At 34.0% G+C, this 19,233-nt stretch overlaps 2 protein-coding genes across 2 annotated transcripts; both read right to left on the reverse strand.

Moving 5' to 3' along the window:
* Positions 1-9,411: 9,411 nt before the first annotated feature.
* LOC107788148 (uncharacterized) lies at positions 9,412-10,721 on the reverse strand. The gene is made up of 2 exons (XM_016609805.1): positions 10,716-10,721; positions 9,412-9,873 (listed from the first exon to the last, which is right to left on the reverse strand). The coding sequence occupies exons 1-2, from the start codon at positions 10,719-10,721 to the stop codon at positions 9,412-9,414; spliced, it is 468 nt and encodes a 155-aa protein (XP_016465291.1).
* Positions 10,722-13,487: 2,766 nt separating this feature from the next.
* LOC107788150 (uncharacterized) lies at positions 13,488-19,204 on the reverse strand. Its single transcript, XM_016609806.2, has 10 exons — positions 18,923-19,204; positions 17,381-17,533; positions 17,044-17,259; positions 16,713-16,895; positions 16,116-16,337; positions 15,491-15,607; positions 15,265-15,408; positions 14,770-14,871; positions 14,455-14,523; positions 13,488-14,170 (listed from the first exon to the last, which is right to left on the reverse strand). The coding sequence occupies exons 1-10, from the start codon at positions 19,118-19,120 to the stop codon at positions 13,937-13,939; spliced, it is 1,638 nt and encodes a 545-aa protein (XP_016465292.2). The 5' UTR covers positions 19,121-19,204; the 3' UTR covers positions 13,488-13,936.
* Positions 19,205-19,233: the final 29 nt, after the last annotated feature.

The raw sequence follows: 19,233 nt of genomic DNA on the forward strand, positions 1-19,233 counted from the left end.
CCACCAAACCCCACTGCCCCGTCGACCAGCTTCTGCTTCGTCCTTTTTCAACGCTCACAAATAGTCCGTTCAACCTCCAATAGTTCAAATCCGAGTTTCAACTTGGGTTCGTTCAAGTTTTAGATTTTTCTTTCAAGATTATTTAGTTCATTTGATTTATTTTCTGTTATGGTTTTTGGTTTTAAGTGTGTTTCGTAATCTTGTTTTGTTCGTTCTATTTTTCGGATTATTGAATCTTTGTTTAAAGTGTTATTTTTGTAAATCTTGTCTTGTTCATTAGTTCTCCTTCTTCTTCAAGACCTTTTATTTGGTCAAGGTTTTTCTTCTGTTTGTTTGAGTGTGCGTTATAAGCTACCTTCGATTTGAACAACTTCGTCGAATAGTTAGTTTATGACTGCTTTGTTTGGACGAGTACAACCCGAATCTTTTCGCTGGTCTGTTTTGATGCTTGAATCATTTGTGTGAATTTGACTTAAGGATTGGTTGTAGCTGTGTAGTGATTTGGTGTAGTTGTAAATCAGAGAGGTTTAAATACAGATTACTAAGAGTGAGGGCAAGACAATAATAATAGGGGATTTTCAGGGGTATTTTTGGGTGTTTAAAAGATTTAAAATGTTTAGTGTTAGTAGTCTGCCAGTTGAATATTCAATGTATAATTAAATTAATGAATTATTTAATGAAAAGGGAATTAGTAGTGCAGAATACAACCTGTCTGGTACCTTTAAGGATGGGAAATCAGAAAATAAGCATGGGATTAATGATAAAAGTATATAGATGCACATGGGAGGGAATATACAGGCTGAAAGTGAAAAATTTTGAATAAATAATGTTTAGTTCTAGCCTATAAATAGGAGGAGTTGATATAGAAAAGGGGACTGGAAATTTAGAGAAGAAAAAAATTTCAGAACTTCAAAGTGAGAAATAGGCTAATGTTTCAGAATTAAAAGTCAGTCTTTGAGAGCTAAAAATTGAAAGTGAGGTCCTTTTTTTACTACTGAAATCAGAACTTTGTTACTGCCTCTGTGGATTGCGTTTAGTGCTACTGATTTTCAGTCAGGCTTTCCAGTTTTTTTTTTCAGTTTGGCTCAGACCATTGTTACATTGGTTATTGTTGGTTTTCGTTGCTGTTATTTGTTGTGGGATTCTATCGTTGTGCTACTGCTGTATATTGTTGCTCCTGACCTCTTTTCTTTCTTATTGTAATTCGAATTCTAGGTACACATTTGAATCATGTAGTGATAAAGCTTTGAAGTTGAAATGCAATAATAAAAATCCAACAGCTTCAATAAAGTAGATAGTAGACAATTTGGTCTATTTAGTTTTTTTTCTTCTTTGTGAACTGTTTTAATTTTTTATAATTGGACTGAAAAGAAAAGGAATTGTATAAATGGTCATGCGCTGATATAACATGAACCTGTCAATTTTGTTAGATTAATGGGGTAGATCATGATAAATAGCATATCTATATGTAGTTGTTTATTTTCATGCATATATTCAAGTAGTCCACAAACGAGATAGAATACTTAGTCAAAACCCGATTAGTATTTCGTTTAGATGGTTAAAACTAATTTCCATTAATCCTTTTAAGTGATTATAATCTCATCAGTATTGGTATTAATTCATGATACAAATAATCTCACATAGATAGATTAATTCATCAGTATTGCGGATCCATTAGGGTTAATGAATTAGTCTATAGCTTTGATCATTTAGTTAACCACACCACAGTTAAAAATGGCTAATTGTAGTAACGTTAGTCAATCTTGTACGTTTTTTTTATATACATAATTCCATTTTTAGTAATATTAGCTTATGGAATAAGGCGTGAAACAATTTTCCATTTTTTACAAGTTCAAGTACAATTCTTCGTTAGCATCTGTTGTAATCTATTAATTAAATAAGTTACGGTTTTTCCAGCATGTAATTAACCATGATTTTTTTTATTTAGAGACAAAATAAAAATAGAAATGTAGTTACTTTTTTTTTAAAAAATAAATAAAAAAAATAAATGAGACGAGCTTCGTCAAATAAAAATAAAATAATAATAATAATAATAAAAAAAATAATAAAATTTGCAGGACCCTCAGTAAAGGTTTAAGAATTTTTTTAGAAGTCGGGAAGGGTCGTTTAGCGAATTTCACGGCCCTCCCAAAAGATAATAACGCGCTAGAATCTTTAAGAGAGGCTTTAGTAAATTACATTCCTAAATATGGGTGGGCATTTTTATGCGTCCCAAATCCAAATCCTAAGACGTTGAATAGAGTGTGCCTAAGATTGCGGGTTCATTTGATGCGGCGCAATCCGAAAACATACTTTAAACGGCGTTCACTCTCTCGAATAAATATGTATATGTAAAAGCAATAAAAAGTAGAATCAACACATAAGTTATTCATGTAAAAATCAGAAAATAGCTAAATGCAACAGTTGAGCGACCGTGCTAGAACCACGGAACTCGGGAATGCCTAACACCTTCTCCCGGGTTAACAGAATTCCATATCCGGATTTCTAGTTCGCGGACTGTTAAACAGAGTCATTCTTTTCCTCGATTCGGGATTAAATTGGTGACTTGGGACACCCTAAATCTCCCAAGTGGCGACTCTGAAATAAATAAACAAATCCCATTTCGATTGTCCTTTAATTGGAAAAACTCCTTCACCCCTCGCGGGGGCGGAAAAAGGAGGTGTGACAGCTCTGGCGACTCTGCTGGGGAGTTATTACCATTGTTTGGATTTGATCAACATTGTTGAACACTGAAGATTGAAGATGAAGACACAACCAAAATTTGTTATTGAGAGAAAATTGAAGATGTCGAATTTTGCCAAGGTGGAGATTTGTTGATTGTCAAAAGTCCCACATCGGTGGGTGACAATTTGGGGTTGGGAATTTTTCCCTATAAAAGGAGGCCTAATGTTTAGGATTTAAACACACCTCTCATTTGCCTTCTTATCTTCTTAAGACATTTGTATCTTTTTTTTAGTATTATTTCACTTGTATTTTTGGAGTGGAATAAAATATTGGTTGTGTCCGAGGAGTAGGCAAAATTAGCCGAACCTCGTAAATTCTGGTGTTCCTTTTATTGTTGCTTTATTGTCTTATTTATTATTTGGTGGCTGTCATAATTTTTGGTATAGTAGTTGTGACTTATTCACACTATATACATTTGGCTTCCGCAACACAGGAAACGAAGTCAACAACGAGATCTTTTGAGAATTAATAGGCTGGATCTAAGGGGAATCTGCTGGAAGGCATTTGTTATTGAAACACAAAATTAAGTGAATTTTCCTGAAGCTATAGAATTTGGTAAGTGATTTCTACTGTAAATCAGACATATAGCTGTTTATATGCCTAAAGCAATTGATTTCAAAGTATATATTTGTTTAGCTTTTAATATGCCTGAATGTTTTTTATATTCATTAAGTATCAAGTTTAACATTTGTAGGGGCAACTAATCTGTCATATCTGCCTGGCGAAATTGATATTCACACTTACAAGGTTAAAGAGGAAGCTTTTAGTAGGAGAGACATGACCGGCCTTGAAAAGGCAGTGGAGTGGTTGGATGTATGTCGCCGATGAGTACCGGCTGGAGGAGTACAAGAGGTTGGAAATTATGTTGTGTTTTTAGCCGCTTATGTATATTTCTGCACCATTCTTCTTTTTAATAGTTCCCGCATAGAAAAAGAAGTCCTTGACGTAACAGTTATAGCCTCAAGTCTACATAGAAGGAATATTCAAACACAAAAACAATAGTCAACGACATATGGATAATTAAACCAATACCAGCTCATGATACAAGTACAAACTTTCAAAAGTCAAACGACATAAATCTTTATATCCTCCTTCAATAAAAGTTATAACAGCGTGATAAAAATTAAGTAAGTTAACAAAAAGATAAAAACTTAATATATGCTACTTAAGTAAAGAATATGATGCTTATCAGAGTTTTAGAGTGAATTCAAGCAACTTAAATATTGAAATGACGGAGGTAAATCTACAAGTTCAGATCTGGAGCGCCGCCAAAGGAACATATTGCTTGGACGGAGAGAGAGCACAGGTCAAGTCAATAACCGTTGAGCTTCAGTCTGTTGTGCAATATTAAGCTAGATATCTTTTTCTTATGTGCTTATAAGAATTCATGAGTATATATCTTCTGTGTCGTAGATTACTGTAGATCGTTTGTTTTAGCCTATGTCATGTTTCCGTCACCTTTTTATCAATGTGGATCCACCATATAAATGACTAAGAAAATATTGCACTTAAACGATTAGTAAGTTCCAGATAAGTTAATAATACTTTGTATCCTTCTTTAGGAGATAAATGCGAAAATGGATTGCCATCTATCAAATTCTCCCCGTAGTGCGAAGAAGATTCAAGCGGAGTTTTCCAAGTTTCTAATATACTACTTCTTTTACTTTCTTAATGCCTACTAAATGCATAATTAATTATATCATAGTACTTCTATCAATTCCATATATTCACCTGCAAATATGTACTTTCATAGTTGGTTGGTGTTTATTTATTTTCGGAAGCTATTTTAGTGGTATATAGTCTTCTCCTAAGCTGATTTTTTTTAATGACAGAGGTTGGCTGCTAAGTTGGACAATATAGCAAGTTATTGATAACGAATGTTGAGGATGTGCGTATGTTGTACTTGAAATTACAAACAATGGATATTATTTTTATAATAGTTAACTGTGGTAGGACTAAACAATTCTAGAGGCACATAATATTCTTATGTCCTCTTTTGCTCATATTTTTGTATAGAAAAGTTTCATATTATGCCCATGTTGTACAGAAAATAATTTTTCTGTGGATATCCATATTGATTTCTGTATGGACTACTATTTTCACTAAGAACCAACACAATTGAAAATATAAACTTTAGATAAATATTTTACTTTCATAAAAAAAAGATAATATTTTAATTCCAGTCAGGCTGGAATTCTGTTGCTTTAGGTCAGAATGTTGATCATATTTTCTCTGCCTATTTAAGTAATTACATATGTTATATTAAAATTATAGATGGCTATTTTCTAATTTGAGTTATTTTCTTTAGAAAAAACCATATGACTTTCCAGGAAGGGTCTGAATTAAAAGAAAAATTCTTAATCATAATGTATATGCCAAGAAGCAAACACTTGATAGCTAATATTTGACCAAGATTAATCTGTTTGAGAAAGGAGAGAAACGGAAGATACTTTAAAGATAGCAAAATTTCAGTTCAACATTTGAAATATCGGACTCTTTTTTCATACTTTTGGTGTAAAATGTAGATCTTTGAATATAAATAATATAGAACTAATGCTAGATTTCATTAATTTTCTCAATAGCTAGAAGCACTGTTATGCCATTGGTATTTTGTCATACTGAATATTTTGGTTGATACTGCTGAAATCTGTTGGTCTATGTCTGATTAGTGCGTAAAAAGATATTAACTTGCTTATTGAGAGAGAAAAGCATCAGTTTTGGACTTATATATGATTGATTTGTTTGAACACCAAAGTGATTCAGTGAGCTTTGGTTTGGTAACCCTATGTATTATAATTTGTTTTTTACTGAATTGGTTGTTTTCTCAACTAAGAGACCGTAGTAGTGCCTTTTTTGCTTGTGTAATATCTATACATGAGACATTTCCTATTTGTGAGTTTGACTTGTAGGATTATGATGGAATTTTATATAATTGTATGAACTATGAAGCATGACGGATTTAGTCATTGACACTGTTATTTCTGCTAATGAATCTGGTTTTCGAATTGGAGTTTAACTTGCAGAGATTGTTGCAGGCATACCCAATGAGATGTTGTCCAGATTTTTCAGTGATGGATTCACATCTTGTAGTTCCAATGAAATTTGCAAGCTGAATCCATGAGCGAAACAAAGAAAAAAAAAGATTGGACGTAAATAGCAAAGTGATGGATTCTCATCTTGTAGTTCCAATGAAATTTGCAAGCTGAATCCATGAGCGAAACAAAGAAAAAAAAAAGATTGGACGTAAATAGCAAAGAGAAGACGGATGTATAAGGTGTTGCAAGCATCAGAGAAGATGAAATCTAAAATACTTTAAGAGAAAGGTCGAAAAGAAAAGCAAAAGGAGTGTATCGGTCCTTGGTATGATTGTGAGTATTGGTTTTGGAACATATGCTTTGCTGTTTTGCATTGCTGTAAGCAATAGGCAGCTGGAAAAAATTGGTGATTTCAGTACTCATAGGTTTTTGACAGAACAAATCAAATGATGTAGTTTATGATAAAACACCACAATAAGTCTTTTATATCATTCCCAACTTATCTCTTTTGTGAAGATTTTTTTTTTCCTTCTAAACTATGCAGGAATCCAGTGGCCTTAGATGTCCTAATAGGGGCTTTGCAAGATGCTTATTTTGAGGAGCATTTCTTTGACAGCAAAATATAAGAGTTTTCCATTTTATGTCACATGCCATGCCAACTGTTTATCGAGACTTCGTTGCAGGTTATCCGATTCTAAAACAACACAGGAATTGATATACTTTACCGATAATAGGATAAATATATTTATGACATCAAGCTTAAAAATGCAAAATCGCGCCTGTGCTACTTCATATTTTCTGCACTTCTAGCATAGGTATGTATACATCATTGACTAAATAATCAATTGACTACCGGAATTAGCAATAAACAAGCAACAACCGCTTCAAAATCCAAATGTTGGGCCTGTGCTGGCACAGGCCATGCCCCATCTAGTATACTATAGAGCAAGACTTTCGACATGTCTGTTTATTGTCTTTTTAAAAAGGAAATTTTACGGCCTATAGAAAAGCTTAGTACCCTATTTATTTTAAATAAATACCATTTTAAAATATTACATCCTATAGATACCTTTTATCCTTCATAGCAAAATATCTAATTATAGTTACATCCTACATTTAAGGCACCATATATGCTAAATAATATTTTTCTCTCTCCTTTTTTGAATTTTCTCTCACTTAATCACCGTAAAATCTGTATCAAAATCGAACCACGTTCTCTCTCTCTCTTTTGCATACACTTTACTCCCTTCTCCCACAAACCCACGATTCAAACTTCTTCTCCCACCTAAATTCCCTAGGTTTCCCCCATTATCACTCCCCAGTTATTTTCTCTCTAAAATTATAGTTTTATTCCTGATACAAGTTCTTGGGGTAAGTATTAAGCTTCTTAGATTTTGATACAATTATTTAGTTTCTTCGATTTTGATACAGAGTTTTCTTTGCTTCTTAAACAATAACCATTGTTATTGTTTACTCATCAGAAAGCTTTCGATTTTCTCTCCAATGTCGGATTCAACATCACACAAGATGGTAACAAGAGGTATACCCACCAAAATTCTCAATTTTGATGAGCTCTCTTTCTCGTTGCGGGTGAGAGCATTTTTGGGGTCATCGGCTACAGATCTGTATGTGTATATGATTTGAAGTGGGGGAATTCAAAAATATATAGAAAATGGTTGCTGGAGTTCTGGATTATTCATGTGATTTTATAATTATGATGATGTATTCGTATGTATTAAGTTGTATTCATAAGCATTAAAACAATCCAGAACTCATTTGCACATTTACAATGTCATTAACTGAGTTGTGCTTACTTGAATATTATATATTGTATTTAAATGTATTTAGATGTATTCTATTTACATTCATTGTATTTTCGTACTTATTACAGTTTTCCTTGCTTGTTATATGTATATATTCACTATTTTATACTAAATGGTATTAATATGTATTTCAATATTTAACTGTATCTTATTGTATTTATATGTATTCATACACTTAATGAGTTTATATATTGATGATGAATATGAAACCTTTTTACAATTCTTGTTTGTATGCAGGAAATTAAACTGTTTGTGAATCATCCTCCAAGATTATCACCGCATATTTGTTCATATACAAACACAAACATAGTATCCGATCTCAAAGAAAAGCGTACTCCAGAACAATATAAACTATTAAGTTCTACTTTCAGGGATTGTGGGGTGCATGTCGCGGCATACGTAGAGTTTCTTAGCATAGTTGGGCTGGTTCCACAAGTAAAAGTTGATGCCAATTTACTCCGTCAAAGATATGGTGCACTCCTTTGGGACTATGCTATGCGGAAGATAGACGCTGATGCCGTAAGCAAGAGCGAAGCACCTTCAAAGATTCTTAGGCACATCACCGATTAGTATATATGCAACATGTTGTATTGATATATATTCAACTTATTGTATCAGTCAGTATTCAACATGATATATTTATCTATATTCATTAAGTAGTATTTGTATGTATTCACCAGGTTATGTTCACATATTTTCAGCAGGTGTTTTTAGACCTTCATATTTATATGATATGTTGTATTGGTATGTATTCAGCTGTATTTTGAATACTGTTTTTGTATATAACTGATTGTAATAACATATTGTCATAATTTGTATTCAAGTGTATTTGAATACATGTATTTAACCCTTTCCTGTACTAAATGGTATTAATATGTATTTCAATATTTAACTGTATCTTATTGTATTTATATGTATTCATACACTTAATGAGTTTATATATTGATGATGAATATGAAACCTTTTTACAATTCTTGTTTGTATGCAGGAAATTAAACTGTTTGTGAAACACCCGCCAAGATTATCACCGCATATTTGTTCATATACAAACACAAACATAGTATCCGATCTCAAAGAAAAGCTTACTCCAGAACAATATAAACTATTAAGTTCTACTTTCAGGGATTGTGGGGTGCATGTCGCGACATACGTAGAGTTTTTTAGCACAGTTGGGCTGGTTCCACAAGTAAAATTTGATGTCAATTTACTCCGCCAAAGATATGGTGCACTCCTTTGGGACTATGCTAAGCGGAAGATAGACGTTGATGCCGTAAGCGAGAGCGAAGCACCTTCAAAGATTCTTAGGCACATCACCGATTAGTATATATGCAACATGTTGTATTGATATATATTCAACTTATTGTATCAGTCAGTATTCAACATGATATATTTATCTATATTCATTAAGTAGTATTTGTATGTATTCACCAGGTTATGTTCACATATTTTCAGCAGGTGTTTTTAGACCTTCATATTTATATGATATGTTGTATTGGTATGTATTCAGCTGTATTTTGAATACGGTTTTTGTATATAACTGATTGTAATAACATATTGTCATAATTTGTATTCAAGTGTATTTGAATACATGTATTTAACATTCATAAATCATATTAACTCTCTGATGTACTATATGTATTCCAAAAAGAATCATCAGTTCAATGTATTTAATGATTGTATTCATCTATATTCATCTATAATGAAGATACAATGGTCGTATTAGTTACGTATTCAGATTTAATACACCAACTAAGTATATCCAAAATATATTCGAAATGATACCGGAATCTATAACAAATTGTTTTTCATTAATACAAGTCAGATTGTGAACTAATTTCAACGTGGAGCATTTCTACAAGTACGCTTATTATGTCATTCCAGTCCACATATGCTACACGAATGTTGATTTTTCTTCTGCAGCAATTCAATGAAGGGCTTATACGCTTCTTCTTTGGTCTTCCAGGAGGTCTTTTCCATTTGGGTGGTAATACAACTTCATCTGCTACATGTGCTGGTATATTCCATTCTTTCCGGTCCGGCAAAGGATACACGAGCACCTCATATGTCATTACAACAAACTTTGGTTTGTAATAATCAGAGCAAAAATCTTCTGGCATTAGAAACTTTCTCTTTAGGATAGCCCAAGCGTGTGGGCATGGTAATTCGTCGATTTGGAACCGCCCACAACTGCATTTTTTCTCTAAAAGGCTTACTGTGTAATGCCTTCCTTCATCGTTCACCGTATGCAAATATTCAGTCGATGGCACCACCTACATTTAAAAAACAAATCATACATATATATAAGAATAGACATATTAAATAAGATTTTCATATATAGTATTATAATTTTATTTAGTTTTAAGAATCATAATATATTTTGTATTAAAATATAACTATAGTAGATACAACTATATTTGTACATAAAGAATTCAAAGACATACATGTATATACATGTAAATACATACTACGTGAATGCTGGCAGAATATTAGAGTAGTCTTGACTGAATATAGGATACAACTTCCATTGCTACCTTGAAATATATATAGTTAAATACCTTGTACCATGGATATTGTATTCATGAATGCTATTGTATTCATGAATACAATAGCAAAAATAGGTGTGAACCATGGAAGTCCAGCTGATCAGTTGTTGTATTCGAGTGTATTCGACTGTATTCATAGAGTGAAACGTGAGATTACAGCTGGACAGATTATTGTATTCGACTGTACTCACGGCATGAAATAGGGGATTGCACTGTTTTTAAAACGGAAATGAATCAATTAACATAATAGACTCCTAATATAACCCAGCAAACTCAATTATAAATCTGAATACATAAATACATCTGAATACATAAATTATATTAATTAAAAAAACAAATGAAGACATTCATGGAATATAGCGAGACAGTGAATATAATAAAATACAGGTGAGATATATTGAAATACAATGAAAAAAAGACAATGAATACAATGATATACATAGTATATAACGAGATACATTGAAATACAATAAAAAGGTAACAGACTCTTCAAGTTGCTCAGCCCCAAACTCCGTCGTCTTTGTTAAAGCATAACCCTAATGTCGACTCATCGATAGCAGATTTCAAACCTCCATTGTCAGCCCCAATTTACCATAAAAATCCTTTCAAAAATACTTGACAGTGAGTAGTGGTCATGTTTTTTGCAAAAATTACTCTTGTATTTGATGTAATTATTCCAGCAACCCTTTTCTGTATTTGATGTAATTACTCCATTGTTTCGACATCAATTATACAACACACAAATCTATATATTTTTGAATTCCCCCACTTCAGTAAAAAACATAGAAGAAGACCAAAAAAATCATATACACACACACATCTTTAATTTTATCAAAAGGATCAACTTTGAAAATAAAAAGAGAAAAGTATTATACTTGCCTTGATGAAGCTAAAGAGTCTAACAACTCATCATTGTTTTCTTCCTTTTAGGTAATTGAAGAAGTGAAAAGATTGGTTGAGAAATATAAGAAAGAAGAGGTTAGTATTATTGTAACTGGCCATAACCTAGGTGCATCACTTGCAACCCCAAATTGCAGTTGACATAGCTTTCAATGGAATCGACAAAACAAGCGAAGGCAAGGAATTTCCAGTGACAGCTTTTGCATTCGCAAGTCCTAAAGTTGGAGATCTCAATTTTAAGGCAGCATTTGACAAACTTGAAAGTCTCCGTACTTTGAGAATCCATAATCTATGGGATGTTGTTCCGAAAGTACCTCCAATTGGCTATATAGACGTGGCCGAAGAACTAATGATTGATGTCGACAAATCACCATATGTAAAGTCTCCGTGTGTGCAACCTAACAAGCACACACGAACATAAATGGATAGATTTCTGGGAGTTCGGAAAAAGAAACAGAATACATAGCATAGGACAGAATACCTTGTATCATTCGTGTAGACATTGCCTCATTCAAGGTAAGCATCTCCTGGTATTTTTTTCCAAGCGTTGTGTATGTCTGAAAAGCTTCTTGAACGTATGCCATATGCAAAATCGAATTTGAACGTATTTCTGTATACAATTGTATCAATCTCAAATTTTCTTGGTTGGAAATTGATTTCTACGAACTGTAACAAAAGAACATGAAAAGAAAGAAGGGAGATTTGAAAATTGACAGAATCCTCTGTTTTTGGATACTTTCGGATGGAAAATCGTTGATGGAGGGGGAAATACAGATTATGGTGCTATAATTGTGTTAGTTGAGTTATATTAGGAGACTATTTGCTAGATTGATTTTCTTTCCGTTTTTAATCAGTTAAAAGGTCCCTTTTTTATGGAATATACGTTATTGTATTTAATGATTCAACTCTTGAATACAATTGAATACAACATCTTATTAACAGGTTTTCCATGATTCACGCCACTTTTTTCTAATGTATTCAAGAATATAATAACCTAAATACATCAAATACATCTTAAAACATCTGAAAAACGTATCTACATACTGTAATATAGCAAATGGTATCTATAGAGAGCTAATTATCACTAAAAGATATCTATTTATGAAAATTTCTCTATAATCCCTTCAACCTAATTGGCCCATTAGGAGCATTTGTATTTATAATCGTTTTAGAGTCACCATTAAAGTTATACTCACTTTGCACAAAAATTTACAAGTTTACTCACTTTAGAATCAAGAAGGAAAAAAATAATTAAGTGCAACAATTACACTTAAAATAGCACTTATCCCCAAATAGATCTAGAGCGCAATAAATATTTTCATGCATTCACAAACAAACAAATTAACATCAATTGACCCAAAGACAAGAAAAGTAAAAGCATGAAGCAGGTAAAAATATTTTTAAAATATCTTTTATTTACTTACTATGTTCTATATGATCATTACAAAAGAACAAAAGGTGATAATTAAACAATTTATAAGAAAACAGCACACATTAATTAAAGCTTGGTAAGATTTATACGAGTTGGGTTATGATCTAAATTTTAGCCCATCTTAACCTAGATCATGTCAGCCTAAGTAACTTTTGAATAGTATCAGGTGGTTTCAGACATTTGTCTGGGACACTATTCAGAGTAGGCTTGATATTTTCAAGAAAAGAGCATAATCGGCGTCGATTGGTAATAGGCGGGAGAGATTCTATTTTTGTCTTTTGATTTTTTATTCGGGGTCCAATATCTGCTTTTATGTCCGCTAATTTGATTTGCACCCAAATGCTCCTTACCAACAACGATTTCATACTTAGGCTCAAACTCGAAAACTATGATTAAGTATGAAAGAGAACTTATTAAACCACCACAACCTTTTATTGTCAAGATCGAACTTAATCTAGTTTTTAGTTTCGGGCCGCCACCTCAAAAAAAAATAATGCAATTTGGAGCATATTATGCAACTCCGACCTCCATCCTACGTCTAATTATTCAATTATTGAAGTCTTAAAAAGCTTACTTTAATGCAACTATAACGTTGTCACTTTAAGGAGTTTTGTAGTATTATTTATATTAGTTATATATGACTTATTAATACAATATATACATCGATTGCATTTACATTTCTTTCCACTCAAATGCTACTGCCCTTTAAAAGATTTTACTTAATGTAACAATCACCATAGATACATCTCTCCACCACTATTCAAAGGTTTCGAATTTGAGCTTTTTCCTCTTTTAAGGAGCTTCACACTAGGGGTGTCAAATGGGCGAGCTTTTTCCTCTTTTAAGGAGCTTCACACTAGGGATGTCAAATGGGCGAGTTAGGCCGATTTTGGGCAGGCTAAAATGGGTTGCATCAATGTCCCTCACAAATTATAATTAATAATGTGCACCTTGTGAAGTTCAGTCGGTACAATTTTAAATTAGTCAAAACCTGGGTAACACCCGGATGGGAAACAAAAAGAAATCATTATAGATGCTAAAATAAATTCAAGACTTACCTTCTCACAGTTCTTTTACATTGTAGTGCATTAAACAAAAGATGTTACAAGTAGAACAAAGTTTTTTTTTTTTTTTTTTATGACCGACAAATCCATCTGGGACCGATCCTTTATATCTCCAATGATTTAGCACGTCGAGAAACACTCATGGATGGAAATAATACAGAGTAAAGACGGATCCATAATTGAAATTTGATGGGTTCAACATTTAAGTTCTTATGGCTGAACCCATTACACTTTTGACTCCAATGGTTCAAAAATCAAACTCTTTATAAATCTTAGTGATTTTTCACATAAGATCTATACTCTGTGTCGAAAATGTTGAATTCAGTAAAACATGTTGATTGTCTGCTCCATCCGCCAACGATGCAGAGGGCTGTGAACGTTTTCGGCTCTCATTTCAAAAGATTTGAGCTCCATTCTCTAGATTTATGGTCTCATTTATGTTCTTAGCCAATTCTGCAGCTGCTCCAATGTAAGTATGAGGTGTTAAGTTCAAGAGAGCTGTCTTTGCATCAACTGGTATGTCCAATTTTTGTATAAAATCTCTACAAATTTCTTTGGTCACTGTTCTTCCTCGGGTTAACGCCTTCAGTTTCTCATAAGGCTCTGGTACTCCATACCTCCGCATCACCTAAATACCAAACAAAAAGATAAAAAATAAATTTTGTAAAATTCGTCAAGTTTTATTAAGCCAGGAACATGGGAGGGACTCAAGAATAGTGGGTCCGGGCTCAAGAAAATTTCTTGAAAGACTATTAGTTTTGATGCTCGTTTCTCTGAAAGACTCACCAATTGAAACATATTCTAGCAAACACTATCAGCATTGCTTCTACAATATATTTCATTGATCATACGGGAAAACTCAAGTTTGGAATCTAAAACTATTGCATACGCGAGGCAACAAAAGCTGCATACCGTTTGTATTGGTTCGGCAAGAACCTCCCAACATTTATCTAAATCTTCAGTCAGAGCAGCTTTATTCACCTGGTTGGAAAACCGATAAGTCAAAACACACTAATAAATTGATACTTCAGCATGACAATGTGAACATGTACATTACAGTACAGTAATTTCTCCAATATCTGTATCCACATTTTACTCAATGTCTGGTAAAATGGGAAATGTACATTTTATAGCACTTGGCGGCGGTCCAAGCATCTCGAGATATACAGAAGAAAGGATAATAAAGGAACTTATACGAGGTGCAGTTTCAACTTGTACCGCGCTTACCTGAAGCTTCTGAATTCCCTGTAATGCACTTCTGTAAGCAAGAAGAGAATGTCCTAGTCCTACACCCATGTTTCTCAGAACAGTTGAATCTGTCAAATCCCGCTGCAAAATGACAAAATTTGGATCAAAGAAAATGTACGAACAAGATTGATGGAACTGAAACAATCAGAATAGCAACAGAACCTACAAACTAGCATGCTCTAAATATGTCTTGCCTTTGCTACTATCAAGAACAACAACAACAACAACGCATTGAAGTCCCACAAGTGGGGTTTGGGAAAGGTAGTGTGTACGCAGATCTCACGCCTACCCTGGAAAGGTAGAGAGGTTGTTTCCTATAGACCCTTGGCCCGAGAAAGGTGAAAAGAGACGGTAGAAACAAGCAATATCAACAAAGAGGGCCAAAAAGATAATAACGACAAAGGAAACATTAGCAACAAGCTGTCACAACTTTCAAGATAAAGATAGAGATAAACATGACCGCATTAGACATACCTGCCAACGTGAAATAGGTAGTTTAGTGCTCAAATGGTATAGATTTCCATTAGCTACTCCAAGATTGCCTTCACTATTTTCAAAGTCAATTGGATTTACTTTGTGAGGCATCGTGGAGGATCCAATTTCACCAGCTTTAGTTGTCTACGTAACATAAAAGAATTATGAACTCCATTATCCGACAAAAGAATAATAATAGACGATATCCAAAATGTAGGATACTCACCTGCTTAAAGTAACCCAGAGAAATGTATCCCCAAACATCTCTATCAAAATCAACCAAAATGTTGTTAAACTGAACAATCGAGTGAAAAAGTTTGGCCATATAGTCATGAGTTTCAATCTGCATTACAATGAAATTGAGTCAGAAGTTGAAAACAGTCTCTAATTATGCACTCATTCAGAAAGGTATATAAACTTCAATACACGTATTTCCTCCTTTCTGTTATGCACGACACACAAACTTTGGTTTCTGGTCCATTCCAAAATCAACACATTTCTATATTTCGAAACTCTTTGATATTAATATTTGCATTTTGCCTTAATCACATGCTTTATAGGAAATGTTGCACGTTGAAGACCACAAGATTCTATGGGTTATTTTATTATGATATATATATTTGGCTTATGTCTTAAAAGTCTTTCTTTCTTGGACTATGTGCCTAGTCAAATACCGTCGTATAAACTAAAACAAATGGAGTACCTCACAAGCTATAACCTCCCTCTAACTAATGAACAAAGCTCAACTATCAAATGAATTATGCAGCACCAATACAAACACTTAAAAGAAAGTGCACAGTAAGCCTAATATGGTGCTGAAGAATCAAAAGGATTCAATCTGTATAACAAACCTGAGGAACATATGGATTGAATTTTAATCCAAGTGACATCACAAACTCCTCAGCAATTTGTGGCCAGTTTACTTCAGGATATGCAGCTACATGTGCATTGTAATTTCCTACAGCACCAGCAAATTTCCCGAGCATCTCAATTTGAGAAATCTCCTTTCTTTCCCCGCTTAATCGATAAGCAAAAATTGCCATTTCCTTTCCAAGGGTTGTTGGTGAAGCTGGCTACAAGTTGCAAAAAGAATGAGTGAAGTGTTCAAAAATTATTAAGAAGCAAACTACATTTTGCAGTCACTAAGCATATATATGAATGACCAAGGCCGGAGCTAGAAGCCCTGCTATGGGTTTGGCCGGACCCGGTAGCTTTTGTTCAAGTAGTGTATTTGTGTTAAGAAGTTTCATCAAAATATGTACAAATATTAAATGTAAAACCCAATTATTAGCACTTGAAGACATCGTTCTAAAATCCAGAACCCATAAAGTTGAAATCTTGGCTTACGACTCTGTAGATGACCACCATTTTCTCAGAGGTTAAGCTTCTCGTATCAAACCTATTCAAAGTACACCTAACTAGAGGATGTATGGGGAAAAAAATTATACCTGCCCGTGGGTACGAGAAAGCATGGGAACAGAAGAATATTTTGTGGCCATGTCACATATCGCTCTAATCAATTCATCCATGACCGGCAAAATGACGGTGTTCAAAGCTCCTTTTAGCATCAATGCATGGGCAAGATTGTTGATGTCCTCAGATGTACAAGCAAAGTGAAAAAACTCGAGCACCTACCACAGAAACAAAATAAATTCAGAGTTAGTTACATCACATAAACATTTTGGGTTGATAGTTTTCACATAAATCTCTTTAACTCTAACTTCCTACTTAGATTGAAAGAAGATGAACGTGTAAAATACGCCAGAAATTTATCCATACCTTAACTATCTCTGGATGTGATTGACATCTTTGTTTCAAGAAGTATTCCACTGCTTTCACATCATGGTTCGTGACTCTCTCAATCTTCTTAACTTCCAAGGCGTCGTTCATACTAAATTCAGCAATCAAGTCTTGCAAAAATGTCTGAGCTCCTTCGGAGAAGTTTGGAACTTCAGAGATTTCATGTATTTGAGACATTTTTAACAACCATTTAATCTGACAAAACAGAGACGTCAACGGATTAGTAGAACTTTGTATCTTTTTGAAAAATTCCAAACGCAAATGATCTTGAAATTAGACTTTAGTGACAGATGGTCAAGGGGGAAAAAGTAACAACCTCAACCAAAACGCGGAAACGAATTAAACCAAACTCGCTCATAAAAGGAGCCAATTCTTTGACTTTACCCCAATAACGTCCATCCAATGGGCATAGAGCTGATAAACTTGAGAGTTCTAGATCTTGAGAAGGATCAGAAGACATCCCTTTGACCTGAGAAGTTAAAAGGATACGATGTGAATAAATCATATAAGCAATAACCCCTCCAAGAAAAGAAAAGAACCATCGCTCCAGAAAACAATAATAAGATAATGAGCTCCACACCAAATATGAACTTGTCAAAAGGCACTTATACAGCAGTCAAGCACATACAAAGAGCAACCTTATGCCTTAGGTACCGTAATGAGTGTGCTTAACCTTGCAGTATACTCGAGCAGGTGATACTACTCTTACATTAACAATTACCCTAGGTGTAGCCTAACTGTCACTGCAGTGGGATGAAAACTATGAAAGACCACAATTCAAATCCCAAGTCCCAGCAGGAAAAAAGAAGAAGATGATTTCTTCCTTTCTGGCCATGTTTTGGTGGGCATAGCAACTCGGTACCTGTGTGTTGGTAAGATTTAACAGGTACTCAATGAAATAGTCGAGGTACACACAAGCAGGCCTTAACACCATGTAATAAAAAGAATTACCATAGAGCATATACTAGTAGATAGCCAAACAAAGTCTGACGATATAAGTATCTGCAAATATGCAATTCCCTTATAGACACCAAATTGACTAGTCTCTTCCATAAACTGCAGAAAGTTCGAGAGACATAGGTTTCCTAGAAGCACATGTAGAAAAACACAACAATGGTCAATGAAGTGGCCTAGCGGTCAATGACGTGGGTTGAGAACCATGAGGCCTCGGATTCAAATCCGAAAGGATGCAAGAACACTAAGTGATTTCTTACCATCTGTCCAAGCTTTGGCGGACATACTTACCTAGTACCCGTGCTGGTAGGTAGCAGGTACCAGTGGCGGAGCTACATAGCTCCAAGGGGTGTCCTTTCGCCGGAAAAATACATTGTTTAGATAGGTAAAATTATTTTTTTATGTATATATACCATGCAGTAAATCATCTTGATTTTTTGGTGTATCTACTTTAAATTTTGCACCCCTAAGTGAAAATTTTGGCTCCACTACCTGGCAGGCACCCCGTAGAATGAGGTGCGTGTGCAAGCTAGCTTGGACACCACAGCACTCCGTCCAAGAAGGAAAAAAAGGCCAAGTAAACATCCATAGAAAACTAATTTTCACCAATTCGAAATATAAGTATTATACCCCACCATTGCCTGAACTTAACAATTTGCTAAAAGCAGAACGTACCCTTATACCAATATACCCATTCACATCATAACTAACAAATACATACATGGGCATGGTTTTTTCGTCCAGATTCATCAGTAAAAGCTTGCTAAACATAGAATCCAGCACAAAAACTAAAAACATAAAAAGAATATTTTTTTGAAGAAACAAAAAAGAATAGTTCAAGTAGAGTAAAGAGCATAGAAATTTCATCTAAAAAACATGGAACCCAATAAGCAAAAAAAAGCACCTTTTCTTGAGTTTTCAAGGAGCTGACGATGGACCCTTTAGCAATTGCTTTGCAAGAACAGTTTTTTATAGTTGGGAAAGAAAAGTTAAAGGGATTGACCAAAGAATTTGGAAGTAAATTTGATTTTTGGGTAATGGGGACTGATAAAAACATCGTTTTGCTGACATTTGAAGCAGTGAAAGATGTTCCAAGTTCCATTTTTGTGTTAAAGCTAATAACCAGAGAGTTGGGAGTGGTCGGAATTACTAGCAAAATAGAGAGAGAGGAGTGGTGTCACAAGTAGGGTTTTAGCGCTTTTAAAAAAAATGTTT

This window comes from Nicotiana tabacum, chromosome 6 (genome assembly GCF_000715075.1).
Source record: "Nicotiana tabacum cultivar K326 chromosome 6, ASM71507v2, whole genome shotgun sequence".
In the NCBI taxonomy this organism is placed as follows: Eukaryota; Viridiplantae; Streptophyta; class Magnoliopsida; order Solanales; family Solanaceae; genus Nicotiana; species Nicotiana tabacum.

Excerpts from the sequence above, each read along its gene's own strand:
- LOC107788150 (XM_016609806.2), bottom strand. The coding sequence starts at position 19,120 with ATGGAACTTGGAACATCTTTCACTGCTTCAAATGTCAGCAAAACGATG. Across the intron at positions 15,608-16,115 it reads TCAATCCATATGTTCCTCAG|ATTGAAACTCATGACTATAT; the intron begins GTTTGTTATACA and ends ATTGTAATGCAG. Across the intron at positions 15,409-15,490 it reads CTCTGGGTTACTTTAAGCAG|ACAACTAAAGCTGGTGAAAT; the intron begins GTGAGTATCCTA and ends TATGTTACGTAG.